This window comes from Eucyclogobius newberryi, unplaced genomic scaffold (assembly GCF_026437365.1).
Source record: "Eucyclogobius newberryi isolate DKJ021-1_F unplaced genomic scaffold, fEucNew1.0.hap1 SCAF_21, whole genome shotgun sequence".
Taxonomy (NCBI): Eukaryota; Metazoa; Chordata; class Actinopteri; order Gobiiformes; family Gobiidae; genus Eucyclogobius; species Eucyclogobius newberryi.
In genome coordinates this window covers 15,224,951-15,240,546 of record NW_027315846.1, presented here as the reverse complement: position 1 = coordinate 15,240,546, position 15,596 = coordinate 15,224,951, and the positions used below count along the sequence as shown (strand labels likewise).

The 15,596-nt window shown below is 39.4% G+C and overlaps 4 protein-coding genes across 6 annotated transcripts in view; 2 read left to right on the top strand and 2 right to left on the bottom strand.

Moving 5' to 3' along the window:
• The first annotated feature begins 562 nt into the window (after positions 1-562).
• nfkbiab (nuclear factor of kappa light polypeptide gene enhancer in B-cells inhibitor, alpha b) lies at positions 563-3,887 on the top strand. Of its 2 annotated transcripts, none has more exons than XM_072457106.1 (6): positions 563-848; positions 1,610-1,715; positions 1,845-2,055; positions 2,464-2,552; positions 2,644-2,910; positions 2,990-3,887. In XM_072457106.1, the coding sequence occupies exons 1-6, from the start codon at positions 613-615 to the stop codon at positions 3,023-3,025; spliced, it is 945 nt and encodes a 314-aa protein (XP_072313207.1). In that variant the 5' UTR covers positions 563-612; the 3' UTR covers positions 3,026-3,887. The 2 variants fall into 2 exon arrangements, with proteins under 2 accessions (XP_072313207.1, XP_072313208.1); XM_072457107.1 differs by having other exon boundaries at positions 564-848; positions 2,644-2,904.
• Positions 3,888-4,593: 706 nt separating this feature from the next.
• Positions 4,594-10,626, bottom strand: prorp (protein only RNase P catalytic subunit). Its single transcript, XM_072457105.1, has 10 exons — positions 9,987-10,626; positions 9,758-9,896; positions 9,093-9,327; positions 8,487-8,761; positions 8,264-8,311; positions 8,018-8,150; positions 6,023-6,133; positions 5,293-5,441; positions 4,884-5,082; positions 4,594-4,788 (listed from the first exon to the last, which is right to left on the bottom strand). Exons 1-10 carry the CDS (start codon positions 10,441-10,443, stop codon positions 4,660-4,662), a joined length of 1,875 nt encoding a protein of 624 aa, XP_072313206.1. The 5' UTR covers positions 10,444-10,626; the 3' UTR covers positions 4,594-4,659.
• Positions 10,627-10,685: 59 nt separating this feature from the next.
• ppp2r3c (protein phosphatase 2, regulatory subunit B'', gamma) lies at positions 10,686-13,533 on the top strand. The gene is made up of 13 exons (XM_072457691.1): positions 10,686-11,031; positions 11,170-11,294; positions 11,411-11,515; positions 11,610-11,722; positions 11,799-11,896; positions 11,968-12,038; positions 12,118-12,250; positions 12,323-12,378; positions 12,471-12,546; positions 12,631-12,767; positions 12,834-12,971; positions 13,044-13,103; positions 13,180-13,533. Exons 1-13 carry the CDS (start codon positions 10,965-10,967, stop codon positions 13,369-13,371), a joined length of 1,371 nt encoding a protein of 456 aa, XP_072313792.1. The 5' UTR covers positions 10,686-10,964; the 3' UTR covers positions 13,372-13,533.
• Positions 13,446-15,596, bottom strand: part of fam177a1 (family with sequence similarity 177 member A1) — a 2,308-nt gene continuing 157 nt past the window's right edge. The window contains exons 1-5 of one of the 2 annotated variants that reach the window (XM_072457692.1): positions 15,570-15,596; positions 15,117-15,287; positions 14,980-15,046; positions 14,353-14,450; positions 13,446-14,286 (exon numbers count right to left, since the gene is read on the bottom strand). The exon at positions 15,570-15,596 is cut by the window's right edge and continues 157 nt beyond it. In XM_072457692.1, the coding sequence (XP_072313793.1) occupies positions 14,107-14,286; positions 14,353-14,450; positions 14,980-15,046; positions 15,117-15,287; positions 15,570-15,596 (543 nt within the window). In that variant the 3' untranslated portion in view covers positions 13,446-14,106. The remainder of the gene's footprint in view (positions 14,287-14,352; positions 14,451-14,979; positions 15,047-15,116; positions 15,288-15,569) is intronic. The other variant, XM_072457693.1, reaches the window with a different exon arrangement.

Here is a 15,596-nt window from a genome sequence, read left to right as displayed (position 1 = left end):
ATATAGAGTGTATATAGAGTGTACATAGAGTGTATATAGAGTGTACATAGAGTGTACATAGAGTGTATATAGAGTGTATATAGAGTGTACATAGAGTGTATATAGAGTGTACATAGAGTGTATATATATAGTGTGTATAGAGAGTATATAGAGAGTATATAGAGTGTATATAGAGTGTATATAGAGTGTATATATATAGTGTGTATAGAGTGTATATAGAGTGTATATATATAGTGTGTAGAGTGTATATATATAGTGTGTATAGAGTGTATATATATAGTGTGTATAGAGTGTATATAGAGTGTATATATATAGTGTGTAGAGTGTATATATATAGTGTGTATAGAGTGTATATAGAGTGTATATATATAGTGTGTATAGAGTGTATATAGAGTGTATATAGAGTGTATATGGCTCAAAGAAAGCCCCTTCTGCTCCAGGAGCCAGAGATCTGAACACACTGTTATTCTGAGTGACAGTTTCTGGAAATCCCCCACCTCGCACAGGCCCCGCCCCCACAGCCACACACAGCCTTTGAGCCGCGGCAGCTCCTAAAACTGCTCCGGGACCATCCGCGCACTCACGCACCTCGCTGCGGGCTAAAGCACCGCCATGGACCGACACCGGACAAGTATATGCAGCCAAATGGATTATAATAACCGGGACGCTAAGGAGGAGAAGCCGTCGACGGACGAGCGGCTCGACAGCGGCGTGGACTCGCTGATAGAGGAGGAGTTTCAGGCCGTGGCCGCGGAGATCCGAGCGCTGCATTTGCAGAGTGAGCCCCAACAAGCCGCGGAAACCGGAGAGCTGCGCTGGACAACGCAGATCACCGAGGACGGAGACACGTAAGTGAGCTGTGGCGTGACGTTATCGACACTGCCCCGGTATATTTAGAGCTAGGTTTCCCGTCTGCTCGGTGTAGGCCGCGCGCTGCTCCCGGGGACGTAACTTGATCCCTTTCCTGTGGGGAGGAACGTACTCGGGAGCCTGTCATTACAAAAGGCCCGGGCCTCTAAAAGTTTCATTTAAATCAAAGTTTTTACGGTCAAATGCCTTATGAATCCTCGCGCGAACAATGCACACTGCCCGCGTCCGCGCTGACAATGGGGCTAGCTGTGTCCAGACATGTTGTATTGGGACATAAACAAAAGACTATTATCGAGGGAATCTACTATGTCCGCGGGTCAGGCTGGGAAAGTCCCAGGCGCGCCGCCATGGAATCCGACCGATGCGCGCCCCCGACCGCAGAGAGCTCCTGAATGACCATTTTTCTTTCTTATGTACATATTATGAAATTTCCCCGACAATAAAGGATTATCTTATCTTATCTACAGCCAAAGCTCAAAGTACACGGCTGAAAGGTTTAAAGTAACACGTTTTAATAGTGCTACCTTTCAATAGTGATAGTGGGTAATCATATGCACTAAATTATAAACACAAGGGCCTGCAAATATGCTATTCTTTATCACAATGTCACAATTATTAATGGCTACACAATGTCTTATTCTTGCAATGACCCTTACGCTGTGATGGGGTCGTCTGTTTTGATGTCCCTGCACAAAGTACTTGAGTAAAGCTGAGAAAAGTTTTATTTTCTATGTTGTAGGTTGCTGCATCTGGCCATCATTCATGAAGCCAAGGACTACATCAAGCAAATAATCGAGCTTTCTAAGAACACAGACTTTCTTGACGCACAAAACGACCAGAGACAGGTTGGTGCCGCGTCCCGCAGAGTCTTATCTTTATTGTGCTTAATTTCCTCCCTGTTTATCTGAGCAAACACCATCAGCTGTTTGTACGAGGTCTTTATAACTAAATCTCTCTTTGCTCTACGTTGATAGACTCCTCTCCACTTGGCGGTTATAACGAATCAGGCCAGCGTGTGCGAGCGCCTGCTGGTCGCCGGCTGTGACCCCACGTTCGTCGACGCCAACGGAGACACTGCCCTTCACATCGCCTGTCGTCACGGAAACCTGCCCTGCTTCAGCGTGATCACTCAGAACTGCCTCCCCCATCATCTAAGCGCCGCGATGGCTGCGTACAACTACCACGGTACGAGTCGGACGAGACTTTTATTATCACGCCACTTTTATTCTTGCCTGGCATCCGTTTGGGGTTTTAATATGAAGGTTTCTTTTCTTGATTTACAACCTCAAATAGTTTGGAACCAGTCCACGAAACATAATCGCACATTTCCACATTGAAAAACACACAAAATATAGTGTTTCAAATCGTTGTGCAGTAACGCCTTGTGTGGTATTTAAACTTTGCCAATCCCTTAAGAAAACACTCAATACTTTGTTTTACCTGGCATTTAAAGTTATTCCACTGTTTGAAATGTTACTGCCCACAGTCCTCGAGCTGGGATGAAAAAAAACAGAAACGTTCTATCATCACAGCCTAATACAAATAGGAAATAGCTTGTCATGCCAGTGTAATAACATCTCATCTCTTTTGCAGGTCAAAACTGTCTACACTTGGCTTCAGTTCACAGTTTTCTATCGTTAGTGGAAAACCTGGTGGATTTAGGAGCGGACGTAGACGCCAAGGTAAACTCACTTAAACTGACAGCACGTCAAAATAAAAGCCTATGATTTTGGCTTCAGACTTATTAAAAAAATCATATCCTTGCTATTTTAGGAGCAGAGAAGCGGCCGAGGGGCACTACATCTTGCCGTGGACCAACAGAACCTTTTGCTGGTACAACTGCTGCTCAGAAAAGGCGCCGACCCCAATCTCCTTACGTCCGCTGGGCACACGCCATTTCACCTCACATACGGCCGCGACAACGAGCAAATCAGGCAGGAGTTGTTTGCTCTGACCAAGCCGGGGCTACGGGAGCTTCCCGACAGCGAGGATGACGACAGCGAAGTGGAAGAGGAGGAGGAGGAGGATGAGGAGGTGTGTGTGTGTGTTAGAACGCTTTGAAATATAAAATCACGTCATGGAATGGTCTTATTTGAACACTTTTCTTTTTCATTTGTAGGTTGGGTACGATGACATCCAGTGGAACGGACACTAGAGGACATTGTGGAAGGTGCGATGAACAGGCTGAAGGGTTAAGAAACAAAGAACTTTATTATTTCTTCACCCGGTGCCCAAACGCCTACGTACGATAACGGACTGGGCGAAGAAGACAGGCAGCTGCAGAGGCGCTCCTGAGACCGGCTGGGAAACAGAGAAAGCGGCAGGAGACAAAACGATGAAAGACAATGACATGTACAGATACTGCAAATTACACGATGGGATCCCGTGTTGTTTTGATTAAACGGACACTTAAAGGTTGAATGGACGATTTTTTTGGCCCAAATTTTAGTCTTATTTCCTCGTGGCGTGGACTGCCGATTAGTCCTGCCACGTATCAATCATAAAACGCACCTACCGCTCACCTGCAGCCGCGTGCGGCTCGTCCCCCGAGAGCAGCACGGTTCCGCGTGTCTAAGCGCATTGATCCATCATAATATAGTTCCCTCAGTGTACGGGACAAAATGAAGACGGAGATAGACAGTTCGAGTTGACTCATAAAAGACGGAAATCTACGGGAGACGAGAGATGTGATGCGATCCGTCGCGCTAATAAACAAACGCACGTGTGTGTTGTATCAGTCCGCACGGGGGAGTGCGCGTGCGCACTTCCGCCTGCGTTCTCAAATCGCCGAAAAAATCGTCCATTGTGCCTTTTAATCATTTTCTGTGGACGTCGTAAATTTGTCATCACCAAAACTGATGCGCCGCGACGGCTCTGTTGTATATTGTAAATGGTGTGTATAAAAAGATGTATTTTTATGGAAACTGTGAAGTGTACAGTCGAGCAAGTTGTATATGTCAGACAGCAAATAGTCACAACACTCTTCACTTAAATTAAAACGCTCGTATTTAACAGAACTCGTGTCAACATATTATTTAAATGTTTGTTTAAAGAGTTGCAGATATTATTACTTTTGAATTACTGGTTTTATTTAATAACATGGCAACTTTAACAACGGAAGATATATAAAAATATGAAAAATAGCTGCTCCCGCTGTGTTAATGTGTGTATTTTGAGCTTTGAGGTGTCTGGGAAATGCGTGTGGAATGAGGCTCTTATTCAATGCAGGAAGTTTTTCGGAGGGTGGGGTCATTGAGGAAGTGGCAGGAAATTCCCAGGAACAGAACACTCGGCTGTTCATGTGACAGTCCCCAACAACAGGATGCTTCGGTGATGGGAAGGAAGGGAACTAGATGAAAATGGACTGAAATTAATTTAGACGTTTTGTTCCAGTGATGGGACTATTTGGGAATTGAATTTATTCTTGGAGTTTTATGATTCGTTAAATAAAATCTATCTCTGTGGGAACTATTATTCAGGATTCATCATTCAATAGTTTTAATAATAGGAAAGTGTTTGTTTTATTATTAAATAAGTTGAGAAAAATACTGAAACTATCAAACATCACTGTCCACGGAAAAACGAAAACCTACATGAGCCTCATTCTATAGCAAGTACCTAAACATTTTCAAACAGAGTCATTAAAATGGATCATTGTTGTCTTCAAATTCTACTTTTCATGTTGTAAATCCCCATGACTGAACATCAGGACAATTAAACACATTTGCCTTTATCAACATATTTTAATGTGTTTGTAATGTACTGTATATGATATCATGAAAATACATTTCAGTGTTGCTTAGTAAGACACAGCCATTTCTGTGGCACTTCATAGGTGCATCTGTCATCTAGGTCATCGTAGGGTAAATGCCATGAACCGTCTGATGTCTGGACAATAGTGTCATAGCTGGGAATGCCCTGAAATAAACCAGAAAATGCATCGGTATTATTTTTAGCTTATACTTCCTCCTTCCTCCTTCCTTTCCCTTCATCTTTGTGCTTCCTCGGCTTACCTGAAAACAGACTTTCCTTCCTGCTGCAATGTAACCGTCAACCACCAGCTGATGTCCCCTCTGCCACTTAAAAAAAAGGCGCTTGGTGGCTCCGTCGGGCAGACAGGCCTTGTGGTCCCTCATTAGATCCCTGCTCACAAACTGACAGTGATTCCCAGAATGCAAAGCGGCATACAGCAAGAAAGGGTCGTCCTCAGAGCTGCAAGAAAGACAAGTCTCTTAGAAGTGATAGATATGGTCATAAGTTCAATCAATGTTAAATGCAGCTTTCATTTGATGTATCTAGTTGTACAATTGCATTATTCATTTGATTACTTTAATAGTTTTCTGTCTGTTTTATAAAAAGCCTCTGATCAGCTGTCGTTGAGCGCTTTCCAACAATTCAAATGATTGCGTCTGGTGTTCTCACATGTTCTCAGTGAAGAAACAGTGTGCTTTCTGCTGGAGTAAATTCATGTTGTTTCTATCCCAGGATCTGGACGGACGCAGCATGTGTTTCCTCCCCAAAACGAGCACAGTCAGATCCCGATGCACAAGCTCGGACACCACTGCCAACAACTGAAACGTGACAAAAGCGTGACATTGATGCGTGCAAACATTTAAGAGGACGATAATGGTGAACGCATTGTGGTAGGTGACAGTATTAACCAGGGCTGTGCATCATTGTCAATGATACTGGGGTGTTTTTAAATTGAGAGGTTTACAGCTATTCCTCATTTGTCAGTAAAAGCATGCTGTTTGGACCGGATTTTAGACTTTATTATGTTCAGAAAATTAGTAATATTGACTGACATTTGTATTTGTTTTGAATATTATGATGCCTTTTTGCAGTTATATTGTCCAGCCCCAGTACTAACAAACTAAATAATAAAGGTCGACTGTTAAAAGATTAAATCTAAGTTGTTATACACATATCCTGTCAGACAGACAAAATGTGGGCAGGCAGACGAGTAGGCCATATGTTAAATAAAGACACTGGCCAGTCTGAAAGGTGACACACCCACATGCAGGATTTGAGCTGGTTTAGTCATAGTACAAAGTGTAGAAAAAGCCCCTGAACTGGATCGAGGTCAAGGTCCCAAAAATCACCATAATGCAGTCAAAACCCCGAACTTCTTTGACTCCTGTAGTAGTCTTACCGTTTCGGAGAGCTTGCTTTTATCTTTATTGATATTAGCAACATTTAGCCCATCCACAACCACATCAAAAGCAGGCTTTCTGTTCACAAATGCTTTAAACCTCTCCAGCTCCTGAGGGGACACACATGACAAATATTAAGAACAAACAAGGTACACAAAAAATGCAGTTAGACAAGTTTAAAGACTGTAATATATTCTAGTCCAAAGTTCACCAAAAATACCACATGACGTTTCCTGTTTTGACGGGGCATCTGCTTTCCTCACTGCTGCCGGGACTGATCAAAGCCCTTTGATTGGGATTCTACCTGGCTTTTCCTTTACAAACAGTCAAATGGCAGAGCTGCTTCAATGGGGACAGTGTAAAAAGGATTTCTGGGGACATCATTTGAAGTTGACTGCCTCCAGCTGACGGTTAACCGCACAATAACGACTATTTAGTTACAAATTCCTTTGTGTGGGACTTTAAGACTTGGTAAACTGTACATCAAGAAGAGGTTATTTGCATAGCTCAAAACAAGAATCAGGGAACGCAACTGACCAACTTTCTACCATAATAGGCGACATACTTTGGATCTTATAATAGATGTCTGGTACAGAGGAATTGTTGAGACTTTCACTTTTAGATAGCAGTGGTATGGAAATAGGCGTGTGTGAATTCCCCTGGCCTTGAAACGACAAACAATTGCAAATTAAAATGTAAACTAGCCGAGCAATAACAATATTAAAGATCAAAATTTGCTATGTTCCTGCACTACAACATTTCCCTCAGACCAATTCAGACATGTTGCAATTAATACAGTGGCTTTACATATAATAGGCATGGGAAAGCTTAGAGGTATATGATAGCAATGGTCTCAATTCAATGTGAATCATATGGACACAGTATAATGAAGTGAACTGGGATGAGGGAAAGAAAAAGGAGAGCTGTACCAGGCCAAGAGAAAATCCAGTATAATTATCCAGGGACTTTCCAGAGCTGATACGTGAAACCCGTTCATTGTGCCACGGTGGATAATATGACTGCTTAAAACACACACTGAGCTACACATACATACATAAGATGATGGTGCCATTTATGCGCTGTTATGCACAATGAATGACAGCATTTTGAAAACCAGCCTACGGCCATTTTTGCTGACCCGAATTACGTACTAAGCAGCCTGATACACATACTATAGAGTAACGTGAATGAAGTTTGTAACACAGCATTACGATACAAGTTGTTAACTGGAACTTGTAGGAAGCGTCATGATTTTATGCCCCTTTGTTTTGTGAGATTACATAGACATGTGCCTCTTAATGTTTTTCATGCTTTATGTTTTAAAGAGTGTGTGATTGCATATGACACAACACCATGTGCTCAAGAGAAATTTCCCCTTTGAGGGACTATAAAGTGTATCTTACCTTACAATAAAAAGTGTTGTATCATAGCAAAGTTTTACAACAAACCTTTCTTTTGTATTTTTTCCCGTGGTTGCTAGGGTTATTACATGTCAGCAAAGTTTGTCAGTCCTTTGTTGCTTGAACAATAATATACTATTAAAGTCCAACATGTCCATCTTTTTTTACATAGTATATTTTTTGCTCTGCAGGAGGCAGCTTTAGTTCAAAACCACATGATTCACATGTTGGAAATCCCCTTTATTATACTAAATATTCCACTTTCAAACTTATGACACTTGGGAAGATCCGGGGAATATATATATATATATATATATATATATATATATATATATATATAAATTATGAAAATGACAAATTGTTTCCTAAATAGTAGATCTTAAAGCAGTCTGCCTAAATAATTTTCTATTGTTACTACAACATACAATTGTTGCAACAACAAAAAATAATCACACCAAATGGTTGGGCCAACTGATATTGCCTGAAGCAACGATTAAATTGAGTAGATGGAGCAGTCTTTCTCTTTTTTCTCCACAGTTGAAGCAGTGTTCTGACTAGCATGCCATAAATCTGCACAATAGTAATACAACCAACCTCCGGAGTAGTCTTATTAAAAACGTCTGGTCCCTGGATGACATTGACCATGACTTTATCTTTGAGCTGTTGGTATTCCTCCTCCGTCAGCTGTATGGACTCCAGCTCAGTCCCACAACAACGGCACAGGCCCCTAAACATATAAAGAGATACATTTTTATTGTCTTAATTTACATTATTGTTTACATTAATTAAAATGCTGTTTTATAGTATTAGTATGCCTGATAAGTAGAAAAGAATAGTTACTTTGGGGAGACAGTGGTCCAATTTCCTTTCAAGTTTTGGCCCTCAAGTCTGACAATAGAATATATTTGAATTCAAAAGCACTGTTTATTGAAAGTTGTATACAGCAATACTTGTTTTACTGGAATATACCTGCCAATTAGGTACAAGTAAATATAGACCGGCCAAATACAGTGTACATCTGGTGTTAAGCAGTAACAGTGTGTGTACGGTACTCTTGATTTACCTTTCAAACCAGGTCTTGATGCTTTCTGCTAGGTTTTTCTGTGGATAGATCTGGTTGTCACGCATGTGGAGCAGAATATCCAGAAGTCGCTGCTTGTGCTGGAACATCTCCCCTTCTTCCTTTGTGCTACTGAAAAGTGCTTCCCAGGTCTCTGCATGTGGGCTCAGTCCTTTTTCTATTAACTCATCATAGAGCATCCAGGCGGTGGTCAGGTCGTTATGCTGAACTGCAGCTGATATTATGTCACTATAGTTACGTGGCGACGGGGTTACTACCTGTTAAAAATGAATTGAAATTCTGTCAGTTCTAATCGTAAATTATATGCTTGGGTCATTATAATTGAGAGGTTATCCTGTCAGTAAAAGCAGTTTGGAGCGGCGTTCACATTTTTTGTGGTAAACACTGATTAATAGAGTATATTGTTTCTGTTTATGAAAATAATATATAAAGCAATTTTATTTGTTTTTAATTACACGAATATGAGGGAATTTCTTTTTTGTCATTTCTCCTAGCGACTGAACCAAGAGACTGATTTGTAATTTTGTATTCATATTTTACATAATCATTACACTGTTAAACACTGTGCCCATAATGACATTGTTGTACCTTTTTGAGTTCTTGCAGAATGACAAGAGCCTCCCTCCACCTTTCTGTGCGGCAGAAGGCCTTTATAAAGAGGCTGGAGGCTCCCGTTTCCAGAGAGGGGAAAGATGTTCGCATGATGTCATAGACGTCAAACACTTCGCTCTCATGGCCTCCCATCACACAAAGCGTCAGATATCTTAGCAGCAACTCATAGGACAGGGTTCCCATTTCAGTGGCAACAAAAGTCAGCAATGACCTGTGTGAGAAAGCAGTACAGCAACATAAACGTTCAAACTCAAGCTGACAACATAAATAAATCTATAAAACACAACATAAGTTGGGTCATGTAAAAGGTGTAGTGAAGTACAATCAATGAAATATAGGTGGATAATATATCAAAAATGTAGATAATATTGTGAATGTTGTTTTGAAGATATGAAACATTTGAATATCGAGTGTATTGTATATCGTAAAAATGCGACAAAAAGAGTTAACAAAAAATGAAAATGAAAAAAAGGTGATATTTTAGAATTTTTGTGTTTAATTTGACACCATTTCATAATTAATCCCCAACTAACATGTTTAAAGTCTGTTGAATTGACATAATATTCATAATAGTTTGAATATCGTTATCACTATTCCTTTTATTTTAAATATCACACACACCTAATAGAACATATTCTTACTTGGCAATATCCAAATCTGCTCCAGAGTTGAACAATCCACACATTATGTAGATATCAAAACGCTGAACATTACCACTAGACTCTTTCAGTTTTCTCCACTCTGCAATAGACAGGGGCCGATCAGGAAGCTTGGCCTTCTCTGTAAAAAAATACATCAATGATAAGAGTTCAACTTCTTAGTACTTTATGTGAATATTTTTTGTATTGCTTAATATTCTTTCCCCTGTACCTGCTATAGTTTTTGGTTTAGGGTCATCCAGACTCATTGGCCCCATTCCTGAGACCAGAGCCGCTTTCTTCTTCAGGATTTCTGTTGTTCTCTTGGCAGTCCCAGCAGCAAACACAGATTTGGAAGAGAAGCGTTGCAAAGAAGTGCCTCTCCAATTTCTTTCCTCCTTCTGGCCATCCTCTTTCCCATATGTGTCTCTGTCAATCCTGTAGCCCTTTTGCTTTTCTGAACCCCTGTTTTGGGTTTTGTTCTTTTGAAATGTTTCTTTAGAGCTTAAGCAGCGTGCATTGGAGTAAAGTTTAGAGACCAGGTAAGTTTCCCTATTGACAACAGTCCCATGGTGCAACACAGAGTTCAAATGCATTGAGCAGGATTTGAGTTTGCATATGACACTCGACCTCATGACAGCACCAATTGACTTAACTTGAGAAAATGACTGTATTGATAGCTTAAACATGAAATACAATCGTTAAATAGCCTACACCTTAGAAGTAAACAATATATCAAATGGTCTACAAAGAAGCAACATTACCATAAATGTCTTGGTAAATGATATTATAATAATCATATATAAAAACACCTCTCCAATGACATTTAACACTATGTGGAACGAAATGTGCCCTTACAGTTTACGGCAGAGGAGCGAACCTCGAGCGAACGAGCGAGTGTTTCGTGTCGCATGTTTGACGTCATCAAACGTTGACAGCTACAGATTCGCTATAAACATGGACCTTTTCTTAAATATATAAGCTGTTACTAGACGCCTGTGTTGGAAATCTTTTGACTGGTAAACTCTTCGTGTCACTAATGCGTACCGTAGCATTTGAAAACTGTCCATGTCTGATTTACGCTGAAGGACCAAAGCAAAAAAACAAATCCTTATTCCGTTTGTCTGTCGGTTGTTCTGCTTTTCCGTAGCAAGTGTAAAGGAACTATTTCTTGCTGTATTTTGCATCACTTACAACACTTTCTAAAAATATGGAAAACGATAAAAGAGATTACTGGACTGACGTATTAAAACGGAGGCTGGAAAAGACTACCACTGGTGAGAAATAACCGTAGACTACTACTAGTATGTTAAATTGCTTACGAGTAACCTTTTTAACAAAGTGACTAAAATGTTTTAGACTTGATATATTGACCTTTTCTGTATTTAAATTATGGTTTGAATTTTGGTTGACAGATGAAAGAAGCGAGGAAGAAAAAAAGGCAGAAGAAACCGAACTCTTCACAAAGTATTACACAGAGTGGAATGGAGGAGGCAACAAAGACACGTCCTACAAAAACATCCCCCGGTTTTACTACAGAGTAATTATACATTTACTAATACCATGCAACAAATACACATTAGACTTTGAGAGATGTATTATCAATTGCTTAGTCCCTCTATGAAGTTACGTTGTACATCTTGGCTTTGATTACAGCTTCCAGCAGAAGATGAAATACTTCTGCAAAAGCTGAGAGAGGAATCAAGGGCTGTGTTTCTGCAAAGGAAGAGCCGAGAACTGCTGGATAATGAGGAACTGCAGGTAAATGGCAATAACTAAATAATCTGAAGTTGATGTGTCCTCTCACTCTAACCCCTTGTTTGTTTGTTTGTTTGTTTGTTTGTTTGTTTGTTAGAATCTGTGGTTTCTTCTTGATAAGCACCAGGTTCCACCAGTAACAGGAGAGGAGGCCATGATCAGTTATGAAGCCTATCTACAAGTGGGTGAGAAAGCTGGGCCCAAGTGCAAGTGAGGACTGGAGATGCAGCAGACATTTACTACTAATGTAACTTTCATGCCAAAAGAACCTCTCTCTGATGTTTAGAAAGTTTTTCACTGCCCGAGTTTATGCCAAGCTGCTTCACAATGACCCTTATGGGAGAATCTCCATCATGCAGTTCTTTAATTACGTCATGAGGAAAGGTCTGTTGCCCTGATTTTTCTTAAATATATCAGTTTAGTGAACTTCACTTTTCTTTTTTTATGCTTTTTAGTGTGGTTACATCAGACCAGGATTGGCTTAAGCCTATACGATGTGGCTGGACAGGGATTCCTCAGAGAATCTGTGAGTTTCTCGTTAAGAAACATAATACAAATACACACTCCATTAACTTTCTAATTAAATTGCCATCTAATACTTGCAGGATCTGGAAAACTATATTTTGGAATTGATCCCCACTCTGCCTCAGCTCGATGGACTGGAGAAGTCATTTTACTCTTTTTATGTCTGCACTGCTGTTAGAAAGTTTTTCTTCTTCCTTGATCCTCTGCGAACAGGTTAACAACCCCACCAATGAGACGAAGGAACTGAGAACTTTAGCTTGATTGTGCTTTTGTTTTTCCCTCCAGGAAAGATAAAAATCCAGGACATCTTAGCATGTAGTTTTTTGGATGACTTGTTAGAGGTACTGTCCTTATCTTTGATGTAACTTTAGTTAAAAACACATGTGCTTATTTTTAACAAGACACCTTTGTTTGCTCCTTACCATGTACTCAGTTGAGAGATGAAGAACTTTCAAAAGAGAGTCAGGAGTCAAACTGGTTTTCAGCCCCATCTGCCCTACGAGTTTATGGTAAACATTTTTTTACTTTACACATTGACAAACTGCATTTTTAAATGGCAGTCAAATGTTCAATGGTTTAAAACATCTCTTTAGGACAGTATCTCAATCTGGATAAGGACCACAATGGCATGTTAAGCAAAGAAGAGCTCTCTCGTTATGGAACAGCTACTTTGACATCAGTCTTCCTTGACAGGGTGTTTCAGGAGTGCCTCACATATGATGGAGAGATGGTATGACTTTAGCCTATTTTTCTTATGAGAAACAAATTCATTACGATACTCCATTCTACGTTGCAGGACTATAAGACATATTTAGACTTTGTTTTGGCCTTGGAAAACCGAAAAGAACCAGCTGCATTACAACACATTTTTAAACTTTTGGACATGGAGAACCGAGGATTTCTCAATGTCTTCTCGCTCAACTATTTTTTCAGGGTATTGGCCAGTTACAAATTAATTTATGCTGGTCGTACGAATATGTTTAATTGTTTAATGTGTTATTTTTAGGCTATTCAAGAGCAAATGAAAGTTCATGGTCAAGAGCCAGTGTCTTTCCAAGACGTCAAGGTATGTTACTCACAGTATCCCGTTGGCTTTTTAAAGTAAAGTTAAGAACAAAATAATGATAGATTTTCTCTTTTAGGATGAGATCTTTGACATGGTGAAGCCCAAAGATCCTTTTAAAATCACCTTGCAGGACTTGGTTAACTGTTGTCAGGGGGACACTGTTGTTAGTATACTGATAGACCTTAACGGCTTTTGGACTTATGAAAACAGAGAGGTGCTGGTTGCTAATGACAACAATAGTAACAACACAGGTGATCTTGACACCTGAATTAGACATTAGACATTCCCACTTTTACATGCATTTCAAATGCTTACTCAACATAAAAATGAAATAACATGAAGATTTTTGATTTTATTAAGACACAAAATAAATATTTTCTATGTACAAATTGATGTAAAATATAGTTAAATAAAAAGATTTGCTTCCATATTTCTGCCCTCAGTTTATTAAAAAGACATCCTTCATGACTGAACATTTTAGACAGTAGTGCAAAGACCCTACTTTTTCCCTTTATATCCCACCATCAAATTAAGTATAAGAAATAGTTTGCATAAGCAAACCTGAGCGCTTGTGTGATTCTAAACATTCATATAGAATAATATATTTTTGGAAAATCACACGACTATGGTTAAACATTTGTGCTTTACCTCCTGAAGTAAAGCTTGTTACCATGACACAATCTCATGTCTGAAGATAATTATCTTCTAACAGGCTTATGAAAACTAGCTGTACACTTGGCAAGGACACTTTAAGGATTAACTTAAGTATTGTTAAGTATGTTCTCTCTTAAATTGGCATATTCTTGGATTTCTAAATGCAATGGATCTATTCTTCATTTGTTGTCACTATATACACCAACATTTTACAGTGAAGATGTTATTTGCTGTGATTTAACAACTAAAGTACATATCCTAGTTGTTACATACAAAAAATAAAATGTAGAAACAATACAATTTTAAAAAAAAGAATAAGGTGTGTTTACCCCAAATAATTGAAGAGATTTTAATCACCATCTATGCTGTTTATGTCTTGACTGTCAGGGGACCGATCATGTTCAATGTTTAGGTTTACAAATGACGTCTCCGGTTGTTGCATTGTGGCAGAATCCCTCTGCTGTCTGCTCTGTTCAAACTGTCGCTCTGCTTCCTCTGCAAGACGAGTCTCCTCCTCTTCCTCCTCTTCCTACACATGCATAAGCCATTGTTGAAAATTCTTCAAAATCTGACAAGAAAATTGTCGTGGACTTACCTCTTTCTTTATACGGTAGTATTCATCAATGGCATATTGATATTTGGGACTAGTGATGCCAAACAGTGAGGCTAGTTTCTCACCCATGTAATCACATACTGCAGGCAGAAGGCACAAAATTAAATACATGAATTAAACTAATTTAAAGTGCATAGGATAAGTTAGACTACACTTTTAACTAAAATGTAATTAACATGATTATATTTTGAAAGGTTTCCCTTTCCACCCCTCAATTTTAGTAATTAAAATTATAATGTTCCTGATTGAGCAGCAGATGTGACATAGGCAGAGACAATTCCACAACTGTTACCAGGCAACCATAACGTTAACAAAGGCCAAAAGTAACACAATAGTTCAAACAATAATACCTGATAACACCTTTATTTTGTTAAATTATTGTTTAAACTATCAGAAACTTGCGTCTATTGCGTGTAAATTGTCTTTGGCATTTTCAAAGGAACGTCACTTATAGATGACCAAGGGATTCAATTGTAGAACTCTAAAATATAAATAATTACCACAGGGACTATTTTCTCCTCTAACAAAGAAATAATTTGAAAAACTTAACCTGTCATAAGCACTAACGTTTGAAGCATTGAACAAGCATTGAACAAAAACAACATTTACCTGAGACAGTGGAAGTTGCCATTCTCCACATTTGAAACCAGACATAAGGACCCCAGGTCATTTTGGACTATAGCAAACACAAATGGTATGAACATCTCTCAACAAAAAAGTGTCCTAGGCAACTATATTTAACCTACTGTGTCCACTGGCAGCACATCTTTCTGGAGAGGATTTACTTCCTCCTCTTCCTCATCAGTACTGTATTCCTCCATGGTTTCTCCACTGGCAAAGTAGATTGTTCTGCGAGGAACCTTTACCTTCTTTTGACTCATGTCTTGCATTTCCAAACAAGTTGGCCCATCCACATCCTGCAACAAAGATTTACCTTTCTTACCAACAGCCAGTCTGGTGTTAAACGTAGCTGGCATTGTAAAGACGGTTCATCTGTATATGCATCCCCAGTCATATATCTCATTAACTTTAACATTAATTAATACATTAGGGTCGTTATGTCTGGCTAGTCACTTTGGCTATTTAAGTGGTCAGTTAATAGCTAGCCAGTCCTCATGCTAAGGAAGTTATCTGTTGTAAAGTAGAACTCATACTCTTCAGTGTGGATGAATTTAGCCACAAAATCATTATTTACCCACCTTTTCATTTTCCATCGTTTGGGCCAA

Bases quoted from the DNA above. Each gene is read 5' to 3' on its own strand.
- prorp (XM_072457105.1), bottom strand. From the start codon at position 10,443: ATGTTTAAGCTATCAATACAGTCATTTTCTCAAGTTAAGTCAATTGGT. The intron at 8,762-9,092 runs GTACAACAATGT...CATTTTTAACAG, and splicing joins TTCTGCAAGAACTCAAAAAG to GTAGTAACCCCGTCGCCACG. The intron at 8,151-8,263 runs GTAACTATTCTT...TTATATGTTTAG, and splicing joins TGGACCACTGTCTCCCCAAA to GGGCCTGTGCCGTTGTTGTG.
- ppp2r3c (XM_072457691.1), top strand. From the start codon at position 10,965: ATGGAAAACGATAAAAGAGATTACTGGACTGACGTATTAAAACGGAGG. The intron at 11,032-11,169 runs GTGAGAAATAAC...TTTGGTTGACAG, and splicing joins GCTGGAAAAGACTACCACTG to ATGAAAGAAGCGAGGAAGAA. The intron at 11,516-11,609 runs GTAAATGGCAAT...TTTGTTTGTTAG, and splicing joins TGGATAATGAGGAACTGCAG to AATCTGTGGTTTCTTCTTGA.
- nfkbiab (XM_072457106.1), top strand. From the start codon at position 613: ATGGACCGACACCGGACAAGTATATGCAGCCAAATGGATTATAATAAC. The intron at 1,716-1,844 runs GTTGGTGCCGCG...CTACGTTGATAG, and splicing joins CACAAAACGACCAGAGACAG to ACTCCTCTCCACTTGGCGGT. The intron at 2,911-2,989 runs GTGTGTGTTAGA...TTTCATTTGTAG, and splicing joins AGGAGGATGAGGAGGTGTGT to GTTGGGTACGATGACATCCA.